This window comes from Vombatus ursinus, unplaced genomic scaffold (genome assembly GCF_900497805.2).
Source record: "Vombatus ursinus unplaced genomic scaffold, bare-nosed wombat genome assembly UNPS02000749.1, whole genome shotgun sequence".
In the NCBI taxonomy this organism is placed as follows: Eukaryota; Metazoa; Chordata; class Mammalia; order Diprotodontia; family Vombatidae; genus Vombatus; species Vombatus ursinus.
This window is the reverse complement of record NW_020940527.1, coordinates 18,530,432-18,552,949: the sequence shown is the minus strand read 5'-3', so window position 1 is coordinate 18,552,949 and position 22,518 is coordinate 18,530,432. Positions and strand designations below refer to the sequence as shown.

The 22,518-nt window shown below is 41.7% G+C and overlaps 2 protein-coding genes across 12 annotated transcripts in view; one reads left to right on the top strand and one right to left on the bottom strand.

Moving 5' to 3' along the window:
- Positions 1–19,812, top strand: part of SENP8 (SUMO peptidase family member, NEDD8 specific) — a 45,261-nt gene extending 25,449 nt beyond the window's left edge. For 2 of the 8 annotated variants that reach the window (XR_003568865.1, XR_003568864.1), the window contains exons 2-5: positions 2,209–3,912; positions 3,989–4,113; positions 4,613–5,751; positions 18,645–18,730. The gene's annotated coding sequence lies outside the window, so the exon portion shown is untranslated. Of the gene's footprint in view, positions 1–2,207; positions 3,913–3,988; positions 4,139–4,612; positions 5,752–18,644; positions 18,731–19,571 lie in introns of those variants that run through there. The other 6 variants (XR_003568866.1, XR_003568867.1, XR_003568860.1 and 3 more) reach the window with 6 other exon arrangements.
- Positions 957–22,518, bottom strand: part of GRAMD2A (GRAM domain containing 2A) — a 79,857-nt gene continuing 58,295 nt past the window's right edge. For 2 of the 4 annotated variants that reach the window (XM_027859138.1, XM_027859147.1), the window contains exons 4-13: positions 22,427–22,484; positions 21,860–21,932; positions 19,724–19,827; positions 18,619–18,717; positions 16,319–16,390; positions 15,295–15,357; positions 11,428–11,584; positions 10,739–10,838; positions 4,431–4,535; positions 3,988–4,079 (exon numbers count right to left, since the gene is read on the bottom strand). In XM_027859138.1, the coding sequence (XP_027714939.1) occupies positions 4,076–4,079; positions 4,431–4,535; positions 10,739–10,838; positions 11,428–11,584; positions 15,295–15,357; positions 16,319–16,390; positions 18,619–18,717; positions 19,724–19,827; positions 21,860–21,932; positions 22,427–22,484 (835 nt within the window). In that variant the 3' untranslated portion in view covers positions 3,988–4,075. Of the gene's footprint in view, positions 4,080–4,426; positions 4,536–10,738; positions 10,839–11,427; positions 11,585–15,294; positions 15,358–16,318; positions 16,391–18,618; positions 18,718–19,723; positions 19,828–21,859; positions 21,933–22,426; positions 22,485–22,518 lie in introns of those variants that run through there. The other 2 variants (XM_027859157.1, XM_027859165.1) reach the window with 2 other exon arrangements.

The window sequence follows — 22,518 nt, the reverse complement described above, 5'->3', positions numbered from 1 at the left end:
TGAATAAGCTGCTACTGGTAAACTCTAGAAAAATATCTTAAGATTCATATCCCTTACACTTAGCCCAATGTCTTGAACATAATAAATGCTTAATAAGTGTTTAATTGAATCTTCTGTATTTATTCCTCCCATCCCCCCACATGAGGTATGGAGATTAACTGGTCCTGTTAAGTGCTTCCAGCTCTTGGGAAGAAGTGTAATACTACTTAGTTACTAGTTAGTCTATATACTAGTTAGTCATATCATCAAGGAATTTTGACCACCTCTAGAGATTAGCAGAGAGGAAAACACTTGGATACAGCACCAACACTCAAGTCTGAACCCAAGTACATAGGCCTGCATATTTCAGAGGGGTAGTGACCTCTTAGGAATGATAGCATTGCCTAATTTGGAATTTAACCTCTGAATCCAGGGTTGGGATGCTGGTAAGGATCATAGCGTACGTAGATGAGTTTGATACTTTAAATTTCCACCTAAACCAGCTCTAAACTCACCGAATCCAGAGCTGGAATGTGGGCTCCATACAATAGGGTCATAGATTTAGAGCTGAAAGGGACATTAGAGGTCATTGAGTCCAAATCTCTTGTTTTATACATGAAGAAACTTAAGATAGTTATTGTGTCTGAGGTGAGATTCAAACCTAACCCAAGTTCAGTGCACTATGCATTCTTACAACATGCTATATGCTCCATGTGACAGATGTGGGAAATGGAGGTATACAGTATGAGTGGCCACCCTTAGCAATTATGAGCAGTAAGACAATCTTTGACTCTGGCTGTAACATTTTCCTGTAGTGATCCCATCCCATATAATTTAAGTTTGGGTTAGATTTCCAGTGGGTTTGCAGCAACACATAGAGAAGATGATGATTTGGGGCCCACTGCTTTCTGGGTAGAAGGTAATCTATCAGGAGAATCAATAACAGTGACTTTCCAAACCACAGAAAACAAGCAAAATCAGATTTTTAAAAAATTTAAATATTTTCATATGTTTACATCACACTGTATTGAAATATCCCCAACATTACCCACCCACCTTCCCCAGACAATACAGAATCTGTTTGGACCATCTTCCCGGGAAATCAAAAGAATATCAAATTCAAAGTCTGTGTAATAAATACTTATAGTTTACAAACAGTCATCACAATAGAAGACTCCGTATTGCCCCTAGTGCTCATGTACCAACCCTACCGTCCACTGACTAACAAGATGAAATTTAGAAGTATGAGTGTGAAGTGCTATTCTTGAGTTTTAAAAATCAGTTGCCTGGATCAGGGTGGGGAGGAGGGAAGGAGAGACATTACTAGAAAGTAGTTCATATGAAAATTATGTAGAGTTTTTAGTGGGCTACAATAAGAGTCAATGTGTGATGTGGCAATCAAAAAAATGATTTTAGACTACATTAACATAGTGTGTAGAATACGGGAGATGATAATTTTGCTATAATCTGCCCTGGTGAGAAAATAGAATCTAAAATATGTTCAGTCTAGGGTGCCATATTTGAGGAAGGACATGGACAAGCTGAAGCACATCTAGAGGAGGTCAGCCAGGCTGGTAAGGAAACTTAAAGTCCTGGGGATGTTCGGTTTGAAGATAAGACTTGGAACATGGACATTGTCTTCAACTCTTTGAAGAGTCTTCATGTCAGAGAGAAATCAGACTCATTCTTTTTGGCCCCAGAAGGTAGAACTAAGACCAACAAGTGGAGATTGCAGAGAAGCAAATTTTGGCCCAATATAAGAAAAAACTTTTTAATATCTTGAGCTTCTCAGAAATTAAATGGGCCATCTATGAGGTCGTGTGTTCCCTATCCTGAGAGGTCTAGGGGGCCACTTGCTGAAGGCTTTGTAGTGGAGAATTCATGTTTCAGGATAGTTGAACTAGGCAACATCTGAGGTCCCTTCCCACTCTAGGATTCAGTGATTGAGATGGCTTCAGCTTTCCATTGCTATCTGATCCTCCAAGGACTAGGACAAAAGGAAAAGTTGGAGGTAGTATGACGGATCCAGGAGGAGCTCCTCAGAAGGGGCAAGATGTTCCAGTGTTTACAGCTGTGTTGATTAAGTTACAAAGTTCAATCAGGGAAGTTTCACAAGCATCTTCTTCCCACACTTTTTCTGGAATGCCTGTTGGGAGTCCTAGGAAGCTGGGGCTCCCTTTCAGTAATATGCCTACTTCCAAGCTTGATACTCCTACTTTCTTTCCCCAGGGTCCAAAAAGGAACATCCCAAGTAGCCAAGGAGCCTATCTCAGAAATCTTGAGGAAGGAGAGGATGGCTAACAACCTTTACAGGGTGAGAACTTCTGTATTGTCAACTGTGATGCACTTGACATGTTCCCTTCTCCTCAGTTTCCTTCTTGGCCTGAACTTAAATGGTAGGAAGAGAGGCTAGGTTCCTTGCCTGTCCTTGAGGCTAAGCTAGTCAAAGATTAGGAAAGGGAGTAAATGGAAACTACAGAACTAGGGAATGAGGTGGGGTGCTAAATAGGGGAAATTGTGAGAGCAGGTCTGTTGCACTGGGGTTCATAATACCAGTTACCATCTTTTCAACCAACTTCATTTCCTTCTGCTTGTACCAACTCTAATGCACTCAGGAAGAGGTTGTGGGCTTCTTTTTTGTTGGGAGATTAGAAATTGTTTTCCCTTTTCCAAAGAGGGGAAGATCAGGATTATTAAGTTGTTTCCTTAAAAAATCTTCTTGATAGGAAGGACTTAGGGAGAAAGCTGGAAGATCCAGGAAGAAAAATCTGGGAGCTGTTTTAATTCAAATATCAGCCATATTTAGTCTTTAAAACCAGGTGTGCGAAGCCAAGAAGCACCTGAGCCTGAAACATGATGCTATAATTATTTAAATGGGGTTTGGGAGTAGGGGAAGGAGAAGTGAAATGGGCACCTCTCACTCCACGGGATGTCTGCTTTTTCCAGAGAAGACTCGTAGGTAAAGTCTACATTGCCCCAATAATCAGTGCCAGCTCAGGTTTCCAGAAAAAGAAGCAGTAATCTAGGGTACCATTTGTGAAAGAGAGCTGAAAGTGTATGTTCAAGAATGGTATTGATTAAAGGCACAATTATTCACTTTGCTTATTGCACCTCAGTTTAGCTCTGACAATGACTCACGTAGTTCAAGCAAAAACACTGGCCCTGACTGGTTTGTCAGTTACCTCTGGCCTGTCTGTTCCCTGGCCTCCTTGCGAAGGGTAGAAAATGGTATTAACATAGGCACAGACTCAGCAAAGAAATACTTTGGGATGGATGTCTCCTTTTCCTCCCACAGCCTACCCCTCCCCCGGTGGCCCTCAGAAGCTGCTGTATGCTCTCTGTTTCCTTGTTGTCCTTCCAGCTTTGCCCCAGGCTGCCAGGCACAGTTAGACTTGGCTACAAGTACAAGCATAGCCCACCTTCTGTTGCTGCCTCTTCTCCCCCTCCACTTAAGAAGCATAGTCTACCTCCTTTTTTTTCCAAGCCAGTTTTGTCCTGAGCTCATGTCTAGTTATCCCAGGAGCAAAATGCCCTTTGGCTTCCGGTATTCAATTTGGTCTGGGTAAGACTTACAGGGGGCCCAGAGGAAGTAATTCTTTTGGGCACAGCAGAGGCCTCCAGGTGAAGGCTAGTTCAGGGAAGCAAAAGGAATGAGTAGTATTGGTAATCAGTCCTTGGATCACACAAACAACTGGAGTGAGAGTCATAACAGTGGGAGTGACCTCAATGAGACCCTATTCCTAACGCCCAAGTACAATGAGCTTTTCCAGTAAACACTCTGCCTACCCAGAGTACCCATGGCTGAGAAGCAGCTTAGTCTGTTTCTCCCATTTGCTCCGGGCAGCTGAAACTGAGGCACAGGATACCACAGCTGGTTTCTCCATCGACTGAGTTGATTCCAATAAGACCAGGCGAAGATTCCTTCATAAACAGGTACTTCAGCTCAGACATTCAAGGTAGCAGGAAAATTAGAATTCTTTTCATTAAAAATGTCTTTTTGGCATTTCAGCAACACAAACTGAGGGGGAACTATGTTGGAATCTCAACATCAAGGGCTCCCTTCTTGGAAAGCGGGGACACATAACTCCCACTGCTGTCACCTGCCACGGGGAAAGAACCCAAGACTCATGGAAGGTAATAGCCAGCAAGCCAGCTGTAGGTGAGTTGGGGGGTGAGGGTGGGGGTAGCTAGAAGATTGAGGAAGAGGAAGATAGCAGGAAAAGATTTCCAGTCTTCATTTTCACTTTCTACATGGGAATTTATGGGCAAGTGCCTTAGGAATGAGATGAGGAGAGATTTGCAGCCTTCTTCTGCCCAGATCTCTCTCACACACACACACACACACACACAGATCACAACCCACTTAGAGCCCAAGAGGAGGACAATAAGGACTTGGTCTGGATCACTTCTTCATTAGTCCCCCTGGGGTCCTGGGAAGAGAATAACCTCACCTGTGTCCATGGGAGACAGAGTCCCAGTTCAGAGAGCACAGTTGCTGCTCCAGCCGAAAGATTCGGAATGCCATGTAGGATGATGATATAATCAGGAGGCAGATCCTAGGGTAACAAGAGAGCAAGCGATGTCTGGATCAACCCCCCCAAAGAAAAGAATCCCGTCTCTCTGATTTTTCCAGACTATTAAGGGCCTCGTGAACAGAAGACCAAAGCCTTTCTGCATCAGGAATAACTCGGATGAGGTCTCATTTCCTTCTAGTAGCAAGAGGGGAACAAGACCCCTAACACAATAAACTACAGCCACTTACCACACCTCAAGGAACCACGTACTTTTTTTTTCTTCTGCCTTGGGAAAGGATCCCAGCCAAGCATCTATAAGGGGTGTTGTCTTCTGTTACCACATTTATTAGGATTGGCTCCATTGGTCTCCAGACCCAGTGGGTATTGAATGGCTTTCTCTCCCTCAAGTCCCACATCCCTGAAGGCCAAATGAGTTATACTTCTTATGGTGATGCCCAGGAAGGCTTAAATGGTAAATATTGAAGTAAAAATACCCACAAAGCTGAGGAAGTTAGCCGTTTAAAGAAAAATAATCATGTAACCCATAGATGCTCTCATTGTGTATTTATCTTGGCTTCTCAACACCTTCAATCCCTACTTAGAGGCTGCCAGGCCTCTCAACCATCCTGCTGTAACCTAACTTTGGAACCCTAGAATTCAGTCTTAAGAGAAAGATTTTTTAGAAATAAGGAACTTAAACCTCAATACATTTATGTTCCACAAACCTACCCCTACAGGAACCAAATCTCTATGCTTCTCAAAACTAAAACAAAAATGATTCCATTCTGAAGCTACAGAGCAACTCAGATTGCTTCCTACCCTCCCTCAGCTCACATCCTAAGATCATGAACAGCATCTCTGGAATTCACAGTTCTCAGGACTCTTCTATAGTGCTGCTGCTAATAACAATAGTAACACATAGTGCTGCACAGCACTTTAAAATACTCTACACATAATCTCATATGATCCTTGTGCATTATTATCCCCATTTTACAGTTGAGGGAAGAGAGTACCAAGAGTTTAAGTGGTTTGACCAGGATTGCAAGGCCATCCAGTAGCAGACCCAGGGCTATAACCCAGATGTCAGTGATAAGAAGTTCTTCCCACTACATCATGCTAACTCCCTTCAAATAGTTTCGTGCTTTCAGAAGCTGCTCCTGACATATGTCTGTGGATGAGACAGAGTGAGGGGATTAAAGATCTCTAATGGACTTTGGTTAGACCAGATGGCCTCTGATACCCTTCCCTGCTCTTAAATGTGAGTAATACTGTGATTTCCTTGGGCCTGAGTTTTAAGTATATTAATGTAACCCATAAATGCTGTCCTAGAGGGCCTCAGGGTATTGAACACTGCCAGGATCAAGGGAGAAAGGAGAAATACTTAAGGAAGGGTAGAAATGAGAAGGCAATTAACCTATTTTCATACTAAAAAATTCCGCACATATAATAAGTCTTTTTTATCATAGGATCACAAATTTATAGTTGGAAAGGTCTTTGGGAGCCATTCTGAGGTCCAGAAAGGTTAAGAAATTTGCCCAAGGTCACACAAATAGTAAGAGGGAAAGCTGGGAACTGAACTCAGGTCCTCTGACTTGATTCCAGTACTGAACTAATGCTTAAATGTTTCCCAAGACCTGTGCTTTCATGAGTCCTAAAACTCCTTTACCCTGCAGGGAGGGTGCTAAAACTCATCTCATCTTTAGGATAATAAACATTCATTTAAACATTGGTACATTCCCATTCTAAATGAAACCAGAATATAAAAGAAAATTGCAGCTATGGAAGAATGACTATGAGGTTCTCACTAGAAAAAAGACAACTTCTTCATCCTTTAGTAAGAGGTTGTATGAGTTGCTATAGCCAAAAATATACATCACCCACTTGCCAACTTTCTGGTGCTTATCCCTTCCAAACTTAGATAGGCCAGTTCTCAAAGACAGAAGTTTGTGGAGTTGTTTTCAACATTTAACCCAGGACAACAAGAAACGTCATTTCATCAGACACATGTTCATCTCACCTGGCAGTGCTCATGATGGACACAAGCAAAAAGACCACCATGAGTGAATGAATGAAAAGGGCTTATGCACCAACATTTATTACAGAGGATGAAGAGGTAGAGAAAGTTCACAAAGAATTCCCAAAATCCTACATCCTAAGTCAATATATCCCTTAATATTTGGTAACATCAATGCAAAAGTGGACATTGAGAGGATGGGAAGATTCAAAATGCCATGTAGGATGATGGTACAACCAGGAGGCAGATCCTAAGGGAAATGTTGAAAATATGGTTCAGGATTAGGAAATAAAAGAAGGCAGAGGCTTATTGGCAATAGAAAAGTCTCATGCCTATAAATCCTGAATATTTTCTTCAAGAAGAAACCTTGAGTAACATCCCAAAAGATGAAATTTCATCTTTATGGACAGATTACTGATGTAGGAGTCATTCCTAAATCAGCTATCTTTCTTCAGTCAGACCATTGACTTGCCAGAACAAAGATCAAAATCAGGACCAAAACAGAAGAAATGATAATATATAGAAATATACATATATGTACATATAATAATATACATATACATGTATACACACATATGTAGACATATACATACATGTGTGTATATAAAAATAGTTCCTGTCTGACCTATTCAAGCAAACTACTAAAACAAAAAAATGGAAAATGGATAAAGAAAAAGACATTAACATCAGTTCCTACATATATAAAACAGTTGCTATAACAAGGCCAAAAAAGCCCAGAAAACATCTTAGCCCACAAACATTTTATGTCCTTGCCAAATGCAGAGAGAAAACAGGGAGGGGACAATAACAGTTTTGCAGAATCTTACAAGGGAAGAAAGTAGGAGATTATTATTTCATGAGATAGGGAAATGAGTGAAAGAAAAAAACAAATCCATGTAAGATCTAGTTAAGCCACATCATCCTAAGAGCATTTAAAGATGAAACTGGAAACTTCCCATATTTGTAGGAATAAGTGAATTTAAAAGCATTAAGCTCTTACTATGTGCTAAGAGCAGGAGATATGAATACAAAAACAATGACAGTTCCTGCTCTTGAGGAGTTTACATATATAAGAGGGTAAGAAAATATACATAAAGGAGTGTTGTGGTTAGGGAGAATCACTTTGGTCAGGAAAGTCACAGAGATGGAGAGTGGTACCATAGGATAGTGGATTGATATATGCCTTTCCTGGTTCAGGAACTAGAGTTGTAGAGTAAGGTATAAATCCAGTGGTAAAGCTGTTGTTGAGAATATGGCTAGGGAATAAGGAGTGAATTGAAGCAGTTCTGAGGCCTCCCTGAAATAATGGGCCAGGTAGGGCAGTCACTAATGAGACCAGTGGGACCTTCAGGCAGAAATTCCAGATATGAAATGGTTTTAGCATTTCTATAACTATTTTCTTCATCCATGACAGCAAAACATCTCAGTCTGTGACGTACAATTTGGAGAAGTGTAAATGGCCTTAAAGAAAATAGAAAAAAAAAGGGCAGTTGGATTAAACCAGACATGTAGATAAGTAGATTAGATAAAGCATTCACTAAGTACTTAGTATGTGCAAGGCACTGTGCTAAGCACTGGTGAAATGAATACAAGTAAGCAAGATAGTCCCCAAGGTGAAGAGTCTTACATTCTAATATGAGAGAAGTTGGTGCTAAAGGCAACATAATTCTGAGGATGTTGAGAAACCGATTCTCAAGATATCTGAAAAGGGAGAAGACAATGAATCGGAAAAAATCATGGAGGACATTACTACAGTTAAAAGGTCAAAAGGCTATCAATCCATATGCCTACTTTTGATCTCTACATGTATCTAAGATATCCTTGATGAAAAAATGAGAATGGAATGTGCGGGCTTCATAGAAGAAATTCTGTCACAGGTCATGTCTTTTTAAAAAGAGATTAATACATCTAAAATGCAAGAAATGAGAAGACATAAGCATTGTAGAAGACCACATCTTTACAGTCACATAAATGACTGAAAGGTACAAAGCATGTGTGATCCTGTTGTTTTTGTCTGTTGATTCTTTTGAAAACTATTTGATTTTACAGAGCAAAGTGCAGGCTCTCCTCCAGCGAGGCGTTTCCAACACATATGATAGGGTCAGAGAACAGTCTCTGATGGGTAGTACTGAGAGCATTTCATTCTACAGTCTTTTGGTTGTTAGTATGAGGCAAGATAATAGTAATAATAATAGTAATAGCTGACATTTAAATAGCACCTGCTATGTGCCTTTACAAATATCTCATTTGATTCTCATAGCAACCCTGGGAAAGAAGTGCTATTATTATCCCAATATTAACATTGGAAACTGAGACAAACAAGTTAAGTGAATTGGCTAGGGTCTCCCAGCTAGGAAGTGTCAGAAGCTGGATTTGAATTCAGATCTTCCTGAATTCCAGCCTGGTGCTCCATCTATTGTGCTATCTCCCTGCCCCAAAACTACAGATCATATGAGGATGGAAAGAAGGAAGCAAGCATTCATTAAGAATTTTCTATGTGCTAGGCTCTATGCTCAGTGCTTTACAAATATTAACTCATTTGATCCTCACAATAATCCAAGGAGGTAAGTGCTATTATTATCCCTGCTTTATAGTTGAGGAATCTGAGACAGACAGAAGTAAAGTGACTTGCCCAGGGTTACACAGCTAGGAAGTATGTGAATTCAGATTTGAACTCACGTCTTCCTGACTCCAGGCCTACCATTCTATCCACTGTACCACTTAGTTGCCTTTAAGAGAGGCATATGTCTCTGAAAAAGAGAGACCTATGTTTGCCAAGGGTGTTTGCCACTGTCATGTAGGATGTCCAGCACAGACTCTAAACAGAAGAGGGATTTCCTACGGAAGCTGAGGTCCACTCGATGTTCTTGGTTACATACAGCATTGACCTGATTGCATCAAGCCCCAGAATGTCATAGAACTTCCTATGTGAGATTCATAATGATCCAAAAAAGTTCTAACAATCCACAGAGGAAAAACCAAATGGATAAAGCATGCCTGTTGTCTAGTCTCTGATACACAGTTGTAAGGATAGCTCACTGAGCTGATACCAGTATAAAATATCTTAGGCCCTGCAGCTGAAAAATGCATTGGGTCTAGAATTAAAGGGAGAAGATAGGCTGATTGCATTTGTGCAATATTTTCACTGATCTCAAGATTTTCCTTGACACACACAAACAATCATTTTGAACACCAGTATTCTTCCAGAGATGCTGTATGGCAACAAATCATGAAATACCACAGTCTCTGAAAGGCCCAAATTGTGAGTAACTCAAAGAAAAATAGAAAAAAGTATGGTGGTCATAAGTAGGTCAAGGCAAGAAGTGGCATAAAAGGTAGTGAGCCCACCATGTAGTGAGAATAAGGGGTAAAATATGGACAGCCTAACTACTGTATTGGTACCTGTATAATGTTAAAAAACCTAGAAGAACCTCCAGCTTGTTAAGTGGATCCATTATGAAGAACTTGTGGACATGAACAAGAGTTGTCGAGATATAACAGTGAGGATTACAGTTGGTTAAAGGGAATTCTTCTTCCTATACATGTAGGTCTGATTTTTAAAAGATGGTAACGAGATACCTCCGGAGTAAATGCAGGTAAAGGCCAGGAATTATCAAGTCCAAAGTTTGTGGCATGGGGTAGGGAGAACAAGCAAATATGAATGAGAACTCCTATATTACTACTCTAGCCATCCTCTGGCTCTGTGTCTATACTCCCTTTCTCCTTGGGCTATGGGGAGTCACCCTCATCAAGGCTCACAGGAGATGTAGGAAATGTTACCCACAAGTGCATGTTATTGTTACAATATCCAAGACTTGCCTTGAAAATTAATAAGTATGTATACTAAGAGCTGGAAGGTGACTTTTACAAACATCTATAATGTGTAAATGAGCACAGGAGAAATCCTAAGCAAGAGCCCTGGTTCCTCATGATACCAGGAAGAATAGTTAAAAGAAATAAGAAAGCAAACTAGCCTTGTGACTTTATCACAGTTTATCAAACTGCTTCACCTCTGTAGGGCTCTTTTTCCTCTCTAAAACAAGGCGATTGGATTAGATGCTTTTGAATATGTAACCTTCCAGTTTCAACATTCTGACTCAGTTAGGAGACAGCCGAACTGGAGACCTGCCTGGGAAAACTCTTGAGGCCACCCTACCATACTCAAAGGCCCTCACCCCCAAAGTGAGGCTCTAAACCCATTCCTCACAGCATACATACATATACCACTTACAGTACAAAGAAGAACTTGAGCACTTGATAATCCCAGGGCCTCAGCTCTGGGCTGCTCTCTGGTTCCCCCTTCAGCTCCTCCTCTGTGTGGATGGCATTATCTAAAATGAAAGTGCAGCAGAACCCATAATCCATGGTGTGCCCAGCTTCCACTCCCATTAAAGCACAGAATCTCCTCAGAAGCTGTTATGGAAAAAACAAGCCTCCCTGGCATAAAGTCCTGTCACTAGGATACAGCCCAAGGAATTCCAACTCCAGTCCTTTCCTTGGGATCCAAGTTTGTTACTCTGGGTTCTTAACTAGAATAAGGACTTTTAAATATGGGTTTTGTTGTAAGGCTTTCAGAAGTATCCAGACAACTCTTAGAAAGCCCCACCCCACCCCACTATGGTTAACCCTACTAAACTATAGGTGGGTGTGGGGACAATTGCAGGTTCTCTATAAGCACTGATACAGATTACTCAAAGAGGCCTGTCACACAGGTTTATCCTACCCTATATAAAAGACTATCTTTCCTCCCTGACACAAAGTCTAAATATTTTTATTTTGTTTTTGCTTCAAATATTCCCCTTCCCTCCTCCATTTTCTAGGCTCATTAGAATTCAGAAATTTACACAAATGAGCTGGGGGGTGGGGAGGGAATAGGTCAAAGGCCTCCACCTAACCCTACCCCAGCCACCCCCCCCTCACCAGATGCCAAAGGTTTCTCAGAGGGGAAAGAGCTCTCCTTGGTACTCAGGCTGCTCATAGATTCCCGACGAATGCAGGGGAAGACATTATCAGGGAGGGACACAGACAATGAATTTGAGGACATCTTTCTCCATTTTATTTCTGGAACGAGGCTATCCTATAAAGAAGGAGAGAGATCCAAGTCTCACCACTGCCATCAAAATAGTTACCACCACCCCCTCCCTAGGAGGCTCCTCTAAGATAGGGAATTGGTCCATGGCCTCCAAATTCTCTCAGAAACCCATTACCCTGGGTATGTTCAGAGCTGTGGGAAGTCATCACCATGGCAATAAGGAGATTCCCGCCCACCATCTTCCTGGCTCACTGTCTCTCACTGTCTCTGACTCAAACCAGCTCTTTTCGAATCTTTAATCTAAAGTGAAAGTGAATGTGAATGAATGCCCTTCCTGCTGTGATCTGAAAACAGATAACAAATGGAAAGTTCCACTGGAATATGTCTGATGCCAGGGTAAAGTGTAAGCTGGAAACAGACCCAATCAATACCTCCAAATGCCCCAAAGTACCAGTTTCATCATCCCTTCAGTCAGAGCAACGCCAAGACCCCCTCATAAGCTATCCCCTTCTCCAGACCTTCCTAATTTGCTCTGCATCAATGGAAAACAATTTCGCTGAAAGCTGCTCATGTCGAACTATGATGTTATCTTAAAAATTAACCAAGCTCTGTGCATTTTTTCTTCCACTGAATCCAAAAAAGCAAGTCGTGTTCTGCCTCAGATCATCCATGTGGAGTATTCCCTAATCCTTGTCAGACTCCTGAGCAGATTTAGATGACTCTAAGGAGAGTCAGCATATTCAACATGAGACCATCTCCTCAAATACTCCATAAGGTGGATGAGAATTAAGAACAATGCTCTTGACTAAATGCTTATTACCTAGAAACTTTTCCTATCTCTCAGTATCATCTGTAAGCCTGTGCTTATGTTGGCTCTCAAGTTCAACACCCACCTCCCATACCTTCTGTTCTCATGTTGTTCTGTGATACAGGATAGCCAGGTCCCTCTTTAACACATCTAAAGGCAGTTTGTATGCTAGCACATGAGCTTCCAAAGATGGCAACCTTCTACTGAAGAAGTCAAATGCCCCTCAGTGCCCTAGGCAACTTTCTAACTTCTAGATTCTAAATTGCAGAGCAGATGCCAGTCTGTGTCAGAGGAGGGAGTTCCTCACCCAGAAGAAATCACAGGTTTGGTAAAGCAAAACCAAAACAGAAAGTAGAGAAGCACCAGAGTCTTTATGATGAACACATGTGGGAACCTGACCTAGACATAGGTTGGTCACTGAACTTTGCTTAAACACTGCTAGCCTTACTAGATTTGTGCATGGGATCTTACCAGAAAGACAGAGAAAATATGGGATTCCATTGGTCCCTCAAGCATGAGGAAGCCTGATCTATCTACAGAGCAAAATGAAATGGAAAAATGCTTCCTTCAATAGCTCCCATGGTTTAAGTATCATCTCTATGCAGATCTTTCCAGATCTGCATATACAGCTCTAGTCTCTCTTCTGAACTTCAGTCCCTCATCACAGTGATCTACTGAAAATTTCTACCAAAGGTCCCAAAGATATCTCAAATTCAACATGTCCAAAATCAAACTCATTATCTTTCCCCACAAACCACTTCCAAACTTCCCTGTTTTTGTTGCGGGTACCACTATCATCACAAACACCCTGGTTTGTAACTTCAAGTCATGTTTGACTCCTGACTCTCACTTATCCCACATATCTTATTAATCACTAATTCTTGACATTTCTATATCCACAACATTGCTTTCTCCTTCTCTCCACTCACGCAGCCCCTATTCTAGTTCAGGCTCTCATGGTCTCTATCCTGGTTTACTACAATAGACTCCTAATTGGTCTTCCTGGTTCAAGGCTCCTCCTACTCCACTGTCCAGCAAAAGTGCAGGTCTGACTATGTCACTCCCTTACTCAACATATTCAGTGTTTCCCTATTACCTCCATGATCAAAATAAAACCCTCAGTTTGGTATTTAAAACCCTTCACAACTTGGCTGCAACCTACCTTTCCAGCCTTATCTACACTTCTTGCCTTCATGCATACTACTGTCTAGCCAAACTGGCCTTCTTACTAGGAAGGAGCTTCCATTCTCCTTCCTAATATACAGCACTATCCCCAGTGCCTAGAATGCACTCCCTCCTCATCGGCACCTCTTAAAATCTCTAGTTTTCTCCAAGGCTTAGCTCAGATTTTATCTTCTACATGAAGCCTTTTCTGACCCTCTCAGATGCTAGAATCCTCTCCCCAAAATTACCTTGTATCTGTTCTATATACACTTACAGATCTAAATGTTGGTTCCTTAGGCTTGATTGTAAGTTCCTTGATACCAGGTATCATTTCACTTGTATCTTTGTGTCCTTAGAATTTAGCATACCGGGTACATAATAGATGCTTAATAAACGTCTATTGATTGATTGATTCTTAGGTATAACATTCTGAGACCCCTTCCATCTTTAACTGACAGGGAAAGTATCCAGGGTCCTATCCCTAATCTATGTGCAGATTTGCTGATTAAGTTTCTTATTGTGGTAGTCTTGTGAAGGATCACCCCTTAATTTAACAGCTTAGGAAACTATCCAGTGAAATAAGAACCACAGGACATCTAGTCAGCCTTCTCAATTTACAGATCATGGCCAGAAAGGTAGTCTTTTGCCAAAAAGAAGTGAGTAAATCACAGAGCAAAGACTAGAACCCTGGTCTTCTGAATTAGTCATGAAAAAATATAAAATAATATATATATTTATAATATAAATTATTATATAATTATAAATATTATATATATATAAATATAATATAAAATCATAGGTAGAGATGGAAGGTACCTTAGAGGTCATCCAGTTCATCCTCCCTCATTTTCCACATGAGGAAATAGAATCTCAGGGTTAGAAAGTTTGTTGCTTAAAAAAAAAATTCTTCCTGATATTGGGCCAAAATCTACCTCTGTATAACTTCTACCCACTGGTTCTAGTCCTACCTTTCTAGATCCAGGCAAAACAAGTGTTATCCTTCACATATCAACTCTTCAAATACTTGAAAAACTATCACGGCCTCTGAAAGTGTTCTGTTCTCCAAACTAACCAAACCTCTTGTGATAGGTTTTTGTTTTATTTCACCACCCTAATTTAGGACCCACTACTTCTTGTTTCACCAACCTATACCTTTTCTTTTATTTCTTTTTTCTTTCTTTTTTTTGGGGGGGAGGGCTAGGAAATGAGGTTAAGTGACTTGCCCAGAGTCACACATTAAATGTCAAGTGTCTGAGGCCAGATTTGAACTCAGGTCCTCCTGACTCCCAGGGCCTTCTAAGTCCTCTGGTGTGGCCTTTTGACCAAGTCCAAATTTTATGAAACAAATCCATTTTATTAAGGGGATTTGTTCTGTGAAGTTTGGATTCAGTCACAGGGCCTCATGTGAGGACCTAGAGAGCCACATGTGCGTCAAGGCCACAGGTTCCCCACCCCTGGACTTTCCCTTAAGGAATGAAAGGAAAAGGACAACTCATACATACTTAGGAAGTTGAAGCTGCTTTTCTCCCAGTAACTCACACTAATGAGTGGGATATACTATCAGTTCAGTTCCAACAGGTGACAATAGAGTGTAAACACGAGCCAAATTAATGACTTTGCTAACAGATGTCCCCACTTGGAGGGCATTGCCCAAAGCAATCTGGAACCTTAACTATATTGTACTTGGTCCCCTGAACAGGTAACCTTGTTGTTCCCTAGAGCCTCCCATTCCTACAGAGTCACTGTGGGTCAACAGCCCTTTGCTCCCACAGGCAGATCTCACCAGAGACTCAGAGTCAGGTTCATCTGGATATTCTCTTACACACAGACTCTTCTTACTGGACGGCTGTGGAATAAAGGAAGTAACCGTTACTGTATCTCCAGAACGAAAGCCCCATGGGACTTCATTTTCAGAGAAATCCTGAGGGTCTAACTCCTGGGGATCCCAGTCCAATGTAGGGGAGCAAGGCTCACAGGCAAAGAGACAGCTAACTATGTTTCTTTATCAGAACCTTCATTCTGTTCCCCTGCTTTTGAGGGGGCAGTGTTCTAGAGTTCTCTTCCTTCTCTCTTTACCCTTCTTTTCCCTCCTGTTTCTTGCTGTTTCCAAAAGCCTAAAATAGAGGTTGGAAGAGGACCTTGATCAGGAGCTCTTCACTTAGAGTGAATGGACCTCAGATCATCTCAGATTACAGGAGGTCCATGAATTTGGATAGGAAAATATGATTGGTATCCTTTTGTCAACCCATATGTTTTATTTTACGTGTTTAAAAACATTATTCTGAGAAGGGGTCCATGGGTTTCACCAAACACTGCCAAAAGGTCCATGACAAACAAAAGGTTAAGGACCCTTGTTGTAAATGAAGGTGAAGTTAGGAAAAAGAAACCATTCTAAGCCTCCTAGATAGGACTAGGCTTCAAAGCAGATGAGCAAACACACACAGGGATGGCAACACGCACACATACACACATAATGCACACCCATGAGCACAGAAACATTCAGATAGGTGTGGTGACTGGATAGCCCACTCTGCCACAGGGGAGGAATGGCCTTCATAGGAAGTGCTAGTCCCTTAAAATTCAGCTCAGGGGTACTCTACTCTAGAATCTACCCTTCTATTTCCTGCCTTCTCCTTTGCCCTCCCCGCCTTCCCCATCTCCTGCTTGCCAGTATTACTACCCCACATATTGAGGTAAAGAGTGAAAGGGCTTTGCTAAGGGAGAGAACATATGAGAAGGGCTCTCTCCGTAGAACTGATGGCTGTAGGCAGGGCCAGCTCCCAGAGAAAACCAGTGCCCAACATTACCTGCAGATGGGTGCAGACTCTCCTCAATACATCATACACGCTGTCCCTTGAGATCAGTGACACGAAAATATACTAGGACCCAAGAGAAATAGCAACAATGAGAAAAAGGGGCTGACAATACCTGCTCTGCCCATGCTGTCCTTCAAACATGGCCTCAAAAAGATATCCCAGCTCTAACGTTGGCAATTGCCTGTGGGATACAGTCGAGGAGTGCTGTGAACCCTCCCACACACATATACCTTAAAAATATAGCTTTCATAAGCCTATCACAATGGCTGCAATTTAACCACTAGAGACATTTAAATCCCTTTGAATTTGGAAGACATTTTAAACTTCCAGAGTCTCCCATGAGAATGCAAACCTTGCTGGGGGCATTATAAATAAGCCTTACTTACATCAGGAAGAGAGGGGCAAGGTTAGAGAACGCGTAGCAATGGGAGATAGGTGCTCACAAGGGAGGTGAAGGTAGCCAAAAAATATTTGTAAGTTTGTTACCCATGGGTGAGCCCTGGCTAGGATCTAATTCTCTTAGGAAACTTGGGCTCTGATTTATACATATTGTCTTCCCCGTTAGAATGTGAGCTCCTTAAGGGCAAGGACTGCTGTATTGCTTTTTCTTTGTATCCCCAAACTTATCACAGTGTCTGACACATAGTAGGCACTTAATTTTTTTTTTTTTAGGGATAGCTAGGTGGTACAGTAGATAGAGTACTGGCCCTGGAGTCAGGAGGACCTGAGTTCAAATCCAACCTCAGACACTTGACACTTACTAGCTGTGTGATCCTGGGCAAGTCACTTAACCTCGATTCCCTTACCAAAAATAACGATAATAATAATAATAATATTATTGCTGTTGCCCAAAGGATTGCAGGAACTAGGTTTATCTGGCCTTAGGGCTAAAAGGCAGGTGTTAATTAGTGTTCTGATTTCTCTATTACCATGCTCCCTTTTACATGATACACCCCTGCCAGGGGCATACAGATTTTTGGCCCACAACTTCATGCCCCTGAGTGGATCATCACCTCTTACTGAACCCACAGCAAAAGCTGTCTCAACCTTGAAGAGAATGTTTGCTTCAAGACTGTTGGTCTGGAGAGGTCACCTCCAGTGCCAAGAGGTCCTAACATATTGGCCCACAGGTCAGCCACACACTGAGCTAGAGGTTCTGTGCCATTGATTTGAGTAGTAAGTGAGAGCTAAGGTCAGCAGCTTGGAAGAGAAAGAAATCTAGCCCAGGAAAACAGTGACTCAAGTTTTACTTCAGTGGTATTAAGAGTGTCTATGTGCAACAAACATGGCAAACTTTGGGAGGGAAGAAAGAGTAAGTGGGAAGGAATGAAGGTGGAAAAGTGACAGGAGGGATAGTAAAAGAATTAATACCATATCAAGTCTCCCAGGTTCCCTCCTGACCAAGAATAGTCTTGTGGTGAGCCCCCTGTCTTATTGGGTCAAGGGGCACAAGTATTCCTAAGCAGCCGTGTTCTGTTGCCATCACATGAATCAATTTGGAATATCACTATTAATAATACAGTAAGTATGATTAGTTCTATAATTCAATGATATGCTGAGTTAAATAGTTTTTGTCGACTAGCCTAGAAATCTAACCACCATTTCCAACATGGTTTCTAGGGGGGAAATGAATTTCAAATTAAAAAGCAACCTACTTATCATAGAATGTAATAAAGCACAACTATTGTTAGGATAATGACCATTTTCAGTAACTCTTTTTTCTTAGGATAAAGAAGTACCTTCTCCATAGTTCAGAATCCCTAGGCACAGCCTGGGGCAACAGGGGTACAGAGTAATTGGCCTCTGTGCCAACAGTAAAGTATAATTTAAGAAACAATTTTAGATCGGACATTACAATTCACTGTGAGAGGAAGGATGGCATGTAGGGTCATACTGGCCTTTGTGGGAAACTTTGGCTGGCCTTGGGATGGTGGTGGCGAGCTATGTAAAAATTGTTGTTTTCAGTCATGTCTGACTCTTTGTGACCCCATTTAGGGTTTTCTTGGCAAAGATACCACAGTGGCTTGCCATTTCCTTTTCCAAATCATTTTGCAGATGAGGAAACTGAGGCAAACAGGTTTAAGTGACTTGTCCAGGCTCACACATCTACTAAGTGTTTGAGACCAGATTTGAAATCAGGAAGATGAGTCTTCCTGACTCCATCCCAGCACTCTATCCACTGTGCCACCTAGCTTCCTGTATTTAACAATGCCCAGTCTTGAAAGGGTAATACCTGCTGACACAGGGAAGAGGGAAGAGATTCCTGATGGGGAGTGTGGAGACTCACTGACCTTCCTGCTTGTGTTCGTTGTAATAGCCAGTCCATTGGGCAAGAGTCTGGCCATCTTGTGCTTTTTTATCATCTGGACGGAGAGCACAGGGATGACTACCTGAAAGGAGAGAAGCAAGTTCCTCTTGGGATCCCTCCTCCCCGACCTTGTCAGAAGGCACCATCCCCTATATCATCAACATCGCCCCACAGATACTCAGCCCCTGATGGCTGTGAACTGGGCAAAAGAAAATAAACTCTGTGAAGTGTGACTCTGCCTTTTATAGCATCTATGCTTTAGCACCCCCTGTCCCTTCCCCTAGTCCTTCTACCTCCCACTACAGATAGAGTCTTGAAGCAGTTTTCATTCATTCCATAACTTTCTTCCAGCTGTCGACTCATATGACCACCCACAAGGATTATTTCTGAGAACAATGTAGCCTACAGAGAAACTGAAAAGTTCTGCTGTTTCACCTTCAAAATAATTATTTCCCAACCCTTTCCCCTTTACAACTAGACATGTACTCTAGCACTTCCAAAGGCACACTCCCTGATTCCCACTCCTGGTCTCCATCCTTGCTGAAGAAAAGCCATGTACATACACAGGATGATCTTGGCTAGTCGAGTGGCCAGGAACTAGTTATTCTGCTTAATCCAAAACATGGTTGGCAATGTTGTGGTAGTTGCCACACATGGAAGATTAGCGAATACAAGAACTAGCCCCAATTTTAATGATTCAAAATCTATTCTGGATCTTGCAGGGCTTTTTTGGAGTCAGACAAATTTAGACCTTGTCTGGTCTCTGGGATGCCCTCTCCTATGAGAGGGACCTGACTAGGGGTCTCTCATCCCAAAGTTTTGGGGGAAGCAGAACACAAGGGAGGATTCAATTCCTTAACATACTTCTCTAGCTGATAGGAGCTGAGATACTCAAAGTGACTGTTTTTTACAGCTATTCACTCATTTGGTTCACAGATTCTTATTGATATCTTCAGCTGTGGAGGAGGTTAAAAAAATCCATAAAATATATCATCTGGTTTCAAAGAGCAGCCTATCTGGACCAAGCAGTCAGCTGTAACACATGAGAGAGATTGCAGAGTTCCCGAAAGGGGGCAGCACCACCATACCTTGATGTCTTTCCCAAAGAGACTGGCATGAAAGCAGAGCCAGTTGGCGGAGATGTATAGACGACCTTGTATGAGGATATCCCTTTGGAGTGCACAGGAACACACTGGAATATAGAAATACAAAGATATATTCCACATGGATGGACCCATAGTCCAAAACAAACAAAAGACTTAAGTCAGATAACATAGTATAAGTCACAGTATGAAAAGAGAGAGGCCCTGGGCCCCTGGCCACTACATGAAATTTATTAAGCCAAGGCTTGAGATGTAACACACACACACACCTACCTCTGGTTCCCTGAACCAGGGAGGTCAGCTGTCTGACTAAACATCCTACAGCTTCTTCTGCCTTCAGTTCTTTTGGACTTCCCTAGGGGACCTCCCAGGAAACAAAGACTATTGGAAAAGACAGATTCTCCTCCTCTATGACACTCCATCCCCCATGCCTGGGATACTCTCCTTTACCTGTATTTATCTCTTAGTAACCCTGATTTCCTTCATGACTAAGGCTGCCATAGGAAGCTTTTTTAAATACCCTCCATCCTCCAGCTGCTACAGCCTTCCTCTCAAGGATTACTTTCTATGTTTTCTGTATATATCTTCTATGTTCCTAATTATTTACATGTTGTCTTCCTCACTAGAATGTAAGCTCCAAGAGCGTAGGGACTATTTTAGTGCCTGGCACTGAGAAAGTACTTAATAAATGCTTGTTGGTTGTTGGTTGATTGAATTGTGATCCTATCACACCCACCTGATGCCACAAAGTCAGAAAGAGGGCCCAGGAGACCCTGCCTCTCTAACCTGTCTTCACCTTCCCCTTCAGCCTCTCCTACTTTGTTCCTATCCTTTCAATCTCTAAGTATTTCTTCACACATACATTTTTGGATACAGCCAATATGTTATAAGGGTTTTGCTTTTATTTTTTCATTTTATTTTCTAGTGGGAAGTGGGAAGGTGGGAAGAATAAGAGACATACTGAGATATTGTCCCAAAAATGGAAGAAAAGAAAGAAAATAGGGTTACTGAAGCCTTTGAAAATTCCCAGAAGGCAAGCCGGAAAGAAACACAAACAGGACAGCTACATGTTGAAGTTTTTAAGGAAATAGGAAAAGTAACCTGTATTATTAAGGAAAAAGAAAAAAAGTAACCTGTATTTAAGTGAGATTCATGTTTTCATGTAAAGTCCTCTTTCTCTATTCCACTTAATATATGGAAATATTTGTTTTAATTTGGTGTTTGTTAAGTTCAGAATATTAAAAAATTTAATCATTTCCTACATAACCCTACTTCTTGCCCTTCTCTGTCTGCAATAATGCCCTTATTCCCCAGAACCCTCCCCCAACTTTTCCATTCCCCCAAAGTAGCCTGCTATCATTCAGAATCCTGGAAACCTTTGTCCCAAGACACTTTTCAAAGCACACTTCAGAAAAATCTCATCATCTCTTCCTTCCTACTACATGGTTGTGCTCTCCATAGTCACCTGCCTCATTCACAATTTTCAATCATCCTCTGTTCCTTCACCTGCAAAGCCTTTTTCTTGGTGTTACCATTCCTTGCTCTCTACCTTTTTCCACTACTTCCAAGCCCCAGCCCTTGGCTCCCTACCCTCACACAGTGGTACTATGCAGGAAAGATCCTTCTTTGAAAAACTGGTAGTGAGGAGGAAACTCAGCAGCTTCCATAATAAGAACAATAACAAAAACTCACATTTATAAAGCCATTTGCAATTTACAAGAAACATTTAAGACCTCAACTCTATGTCCTAGCTCAGAAAAACCCTATTGTATTTTTAGAAAAAATGGGGACCAACAAATGTTCAAGAGCCACCAATACCCATCTACAAGCACCATAAAATCCTAGCACATCTGAGCTAGAATGATTGTTGGAGTAGTTCAAAACCTTCTTGCATATGAGAAACGTAAGGCCCAGAGAATAAAAATGACTGGCCCTTGGTCAGAAGTAAGTGTCAAAACCAGGACTTTTTCCTGACTCCAAATCTTTCCACTGTACATTGCCTCTCAAAGACTACCAAAAAAAAGGTCCCTAATTTGACCATCTCTAAATTGGAATACCCAAGAGATTCTCTGTGATCTAGTCAGCCGCACAGTCTGGATCAAAACTGTATCATTAGCTCACCTTTCAGAACAGTCTCTTCTGGGGGGATGTCCTTGAACAGCTTATGATATTGGTGGTTGTATTTATTTGGTGTCTGCAAATAAACATAGTAAGTTTGAAACACTATAGACTTTGGGTGGCAGAGGCCAGCCAGAATGCCCCAGACCCAAGATCCCCAGGTAGCATACCCTGAAAGGAACTCAGTAACTTACCAGGAAGACAAAGGTAAATTTGAATGGTAGTTTTCTATATTGAGCAGGTCTCTACAAGTTAAAGCTATCACTTGGACTTGCAGTCTTTCATCAAGTGAGGAAGGCCTAATGCTTTTGTGTTGACATAAGAGGTAACACTATCTTCAGTCTCCAGATAACATAGGAGTCTGATGCTTACCTGGTTCCCTGGTGACTGAGCCAATGACAAAATCATTGTCAGTGAAGTTAAGACTTGCAAAACCATTAGAACCCAACCTCCGCTCCCTCAGCAGCTGTCTGGCATCTCAGGCTGGGTCAAGGGGAGGCCCCAGTTCTTGCTTCTCCCATCCCTTGGAATTTGGCTCCTGGAAGGCAGGGACAAGGGTCCCAGACTCACCACTTCGAGGCTGTTTTTCTTTATGTCTTCATCCTTTAGGCCTTCAGGCAGATGCACGCTGCAAGAGAGACATTCCACTCTAAGGATAATAA